Source organism: Rhamphochromis longiceps, linkage group LG5 (genome assembly GCF_057381845.1).
Source record: "Rhamphochromis longiceps isolate RC_006_pf linkage group LG5, R_longiceps_female_GT1.1, whole genome shotgun sequence".
In the NCBI taxonomy this organism is placed as follows: Eukaryota; Metazoa; Chordata; class Actinopteri; order Cichliformes; family Cichlidae; genus Rhamphochromis; species Rhamphochromis longiceps.
The window spans coordinates 15114311-15118567 of NC_140561.1; the positions used below are offsets into that span (position 1 = coordinate 15114311).

At 45.3% G+C, this 4257-nt stretch overlaps 1 protein-coding gene across 1 annotated transcript; it reads left to right on the forward strand.

Moving 5' to 3' along the window:
• Window positions 1-669: 669 nt before the first annotated feature.
• On the forward strand, window positions 670-3519 carry LOC146669462 (uncharacterized). The gene is made up of 3 exons (XM_085407773.1): window positions 670-1878; window positions 2162-2393; window positions 2513-3519. Exons 1-3 carry the CDS (start codon window positions 688-690, stop codon window positions 3517-3519), a joined length of 2430 nt encoding a protein of 809 aa, XP_085263899.1. The 5' UTR covers window positions 670-687.
• The last annotated feature ends 738 nt before the right edge of the window (window positions 3520-4257 follow it).

A 4257-nucleotide genomic window follows, 5' to 3' on the forward strand; every position in this document is an offset into this window, starting at 1 on the left:
GTATCAGTTTGCCAAAATGCAAAAGTAAACGTTTGTACTAAATTCAATAAACCAGAAAACCATATCTGTATATGCTGAATGTAAATGTTATAATCATGAATCAAACATTGCTTTTCTTGCCATTTTACATTGTACCAGTGGGGAGTAAATTGTTTATATGTAGCTATATAGGTGTGACGCCCACAAGTGTATGGTCACAATTGTAATTTTGTTGTGAATTGTTTTTGATGTAAAAGACCTGATTTTATGGTGGTATTGCACTTTTCATTTAGCGTTATGGACAATGTAATTGCGTGGCATTGTCACAAGGGGGAGATAGTGGTGAGTGCGATAGGCTGTTGCAACGCGTCTCGGCCTCAGACGAGGAAGAGCCTGCAGACCGAACGCAACTGATGTCTCCTGTCTCTGCTTTTCTGTTAAAAAAACAGTTTAAAAACAGACCCCATCGAAGGCCTGTAACATAATTTTGGTGGCCCGTACGGGGATCAGCATGCTACGTGGGTGACTGCTGATCCTTTAATCAACGAACCAGAGACAGCCATCACAGGGCAGGCGTGTTGGAACAGCAGACGTGCAACTGAGGCAGCAGCGGGACCTGTGTCGAGGAGGGGAACCCCTGCTGGAGAGGTGACGGGCTGCGTGTTTGAGCTGACTGCACTATGAGGAGTGCTAGCCAAAAGACACAGAATGGAGGACAGTGAAAGAAAAGAACTGGCTTGGCAGATCAGAAAGAGTCTTTATGCACTGACAGCAGAGGAACTCTTCCAGATTGCTACAAACATCACACCAGTACCTGATGTGGACCCCGCAAGTGTAAGACGTGGTGATGAGGAAAGTTGTTTTGATTATGTTTGTGCTTATCTACGCTGTAAGACATTGCTTGACTTAGAGGATCAGGGGTTTTCACACCTACTGCTGTTGAAAGATGCTATTATTCATCTCATTGATAGTCATGCCGCTGAAGTATCTCACCCTGTAGTCTCAGAGGAAAATGTTGTTACTCTCACAACACTTAAGCACCCGGAACAGAGTGATGTACTTACCTCAGCTATATTGCCTCTTGAGTCTGTTAATCCACAAATAACAGAGTATGAAATGCTAAAGGCTAACTACGAGGCACTTGGTAAAAAGTTAGCAGATTTACAAGTGACATCTGCAACACAAGACACACCCACCCCCACTATTACACAGTCACTCCAGCCTCGAGCTGAGAGCGTGACAAACAGCCGCTCCACCACAGACATGCGACAATCTAAGCCTGATCACATGGTTTCCCTAAGAGACCTGCCATTTTTGCAACGCAGAGAGTTTAAAGTACATGGTGGTCAGGTTGGGGACATTGCATCTGACATTAGCTACCATGGACTGTGTAAGCAGATTGAGGAGGGGCTCAAGGTGAAGCACACAGAGGGAGAGATCATTCAAGGTGTGCTCCGTATTATCAAGCCTGGACAGTTTAAGGACATGTTGATCAGTAAAGATGACTTGACCCTCATTGAACTCAAAAGCTTACTACGTTCACACCTGAGTGAGAAGAGTGGGAGTGAGTTATTTCAGGAATTGTTGAGCACTAAGCAACATGACCATGAAACTCCACAACAGTTCCTCTACAGGATGATTGGACTGAAGCAGAAAGTCATGTTTGCATCCAGGCAGGATAACATGGACGTTGCGTATGAGACACGTACGATCCAAAATGTATTTCTACGCACCATTCATCAAGGTCTTCTACCAAAATATAGTGACATTCGTAATGAACTCAAGCCACTACTATCAGACTACAGTGTGTCAGATGAAGCCTTGATAAGGCAAGTGAACAAAGTGTCAAGCGAAGAGAGTGAGCGACAGCGAAGACTGGGATATTCCACTCGACAAAAGGTAACACATGCTCATACTGCTCAACTTGAACCTGCCAAAGACACTGAAATGACTGACTGTAAATCTAAGAGTAAGAATAAAGTCATAGAAGAGCTGGCTGCGAAGGTGGAAACCCTGACCAAAGTGGTTGAGTCTCTCACAGCCAGTCAGGCTCGTGAACCCACTTGTCAGTGTGCACACCCAAAGCAGAAGCCCAGACAAACTGCAAAACAGTATGGCTGTCCCAAGTGTATTGAAAGTGGGGCTACTTCATGCACTCATTGTTTTATCTGTGGGGAGACAGGTCACAGGGCAGTGGGATGTCTCAAACGAAGCCAACCCAGAAGCTCTAGTTGGCCTCCTGCTGATACACACACGCCCAGAACCAGTGGACAGCCAGACCCAAAATCACGAGGTATGTGCTCAGAAGAGTTTGCTCATGTCAGAAGTAGTTGGGCGACCCTTCCAACGAAAAATGCAGACACAGGGGCAAGTGAGAGAGTGGCACAGCTTGTTGGAAAAAAATGTAAAATCAAGTGTTACATTCATAGCTTTGCAGTGGACTGCTTATTAGACACGGGTGCACAAGTGAGTCTCATTGATCGCCAGTGGGCAAAAACCTACCTCTCTGACCACAAACTCCGGCCACTGACAGAACTTATTGGAGATAAGGCTCTTAGTGTGCTTGGTGTTAATGGCCAGCCATTACCCTACGACGGCTGGGTGGGCGTGATGGTGAGTCTCCCAGAGAATAGTGACCCAAACTTGACGGTACAAGTCCCCTTTTTAGTAAGCAGTGTGCCCATAGACTGCCCCCTGATTGGTTTCAATGTAATTGAACAGCTGATACTGGGGCCAAATGCTAGTACGAACCTCATACCCACCATTGTGAGCCTCCTGCGCAGCGCAATGAACCTCCAGGATGACACAGCGACGGCACTGGTCAACTTCATCCAGACCAAGCTTACCAGTGATAACGTGGTTAGCCAGAGTGTCCTAAAAGTGGGCCTGCATGATGTAGTAATCCCAGCTGGTCAAGTTAAGTATGTTAAGTGTAAAGTCTCCTCTACAGTTGACATGTCCAACCCCCTCGTGCTCTTTGAACCAACTGAGAGCAACCCACAACTGCAACAGCTTGATGTTGGCAACAGCCTCCTCACAGTTTGTGATGCCAGAGTCCCATATGTCAAAGTACCTATTGGCAATCACACTAAGCATGATGTGACCCTCACCGGCAGAGCAGCCCTTGGAACTATTGAACCAATAGCAGGAGTCGTACAAACTGACTTACCAAACCTCGGTGAGCCCAAAGTGACTCAAGATGTCGACCCTGATGTATCTCGAATACCCCAGCAGTGCGGTGAAGATCAAGCAACACAGGAATGGGATCCACCTGTTGATGTTAGTCACCTGACTGAGGACCAACAGACTGTTGCCAAGAAAATGTTAAGGGAAGAGTCAGGGGCTTTTGCACGTGATGAGAATGACATGGGGTGCATTCCCAGCTCGGAAATGACAATAACACTCAAAGACACAACCCCAATTCAGAAATCGTACACCTCAATTCCAAAACCCCTCTATAAGGAGGTTAAAGAGTATATTGAGGACCTCTTGGCAAGAGGATGGATTGTAAAGTCTAGATCCCCTTTGATAGGTTTGTAGCTTGAACCCATCTGCTGGAACGTTGAAGACAATATAATTACACTGCAAGCAAGACGCAAGTAGGCAAACTTCTTCATGGTACTCGTGCACGGGAGAGAACCAGACAAACGCCGTTCCTTCGCTTGACCCCAGTAGCTCTCGTCCGTCCTCCCGTAACACTGTCCTTTTATTGAGGTTACATGAATATGCATAGGTTCATTAACATACGACGTCTACATACAAACAAAGAGTACCGTGTGTGTGTGTGTGTGTGTGTGTGTGTGTGTTGCTGATCAAAGGGTCAAACATCCTTGGTCAGGAAGAGGGTAGCCTCCCCCTCACCCTAGATGGTTCATCCTAGATAACACGGTGAGGAAGTCCTGCAGTTCATCTAAACAAAGAGCACTTAGACTAGAACAGACGTAGCTACGTTAATCCTACCATAAAACAATAAGACACGGTATGACCTCTCATGCTCCCAAAGTGCTGTCTAATACACACAAAGTTTGCAGACTATCAAGGATCAAAACCTCTACCAATCTACAACTAATTACAAAACTCTAAGCATATATAAGTAAATATTTCTAAGCATAAATGACAATCAACAATACAAATCTAACATTTCCCCCCTTTTTGACCTTTATGCTTGAAAAGTTCCCAGGTATGAATACCTCATGTCTGACAGTTTCAATGCAAACCTTTTTATACTCAGCATATGTCAAATCACCCTAAATTACTGAAAGGTACACAGTTTAATAA

Bases quoted from the DNA above. Each gene is read 5' to 3' on its own strand.
- LOC146669462 (XM_085407773.1), top strand. From the start codon at position 688: ATGGAGGACAGTGAAAGAAAAGAACTGGCTTGGCAGATCAGAAAGAGT. The intron at 1,879-2,161 runs GTAACACATGCT...GTGGGGAGACAG, and splicing joins GATATTCCACTCGACAAAAG to GTCACAGGGCAGTGGGATGT. The intron at 2,394-2,512 runs GTGTTACATTCA...GGCCACTGACAG, and splicing joins GGAAAAAAATGTAAAATCAA to AACTTATTGGAGATAAGGCT.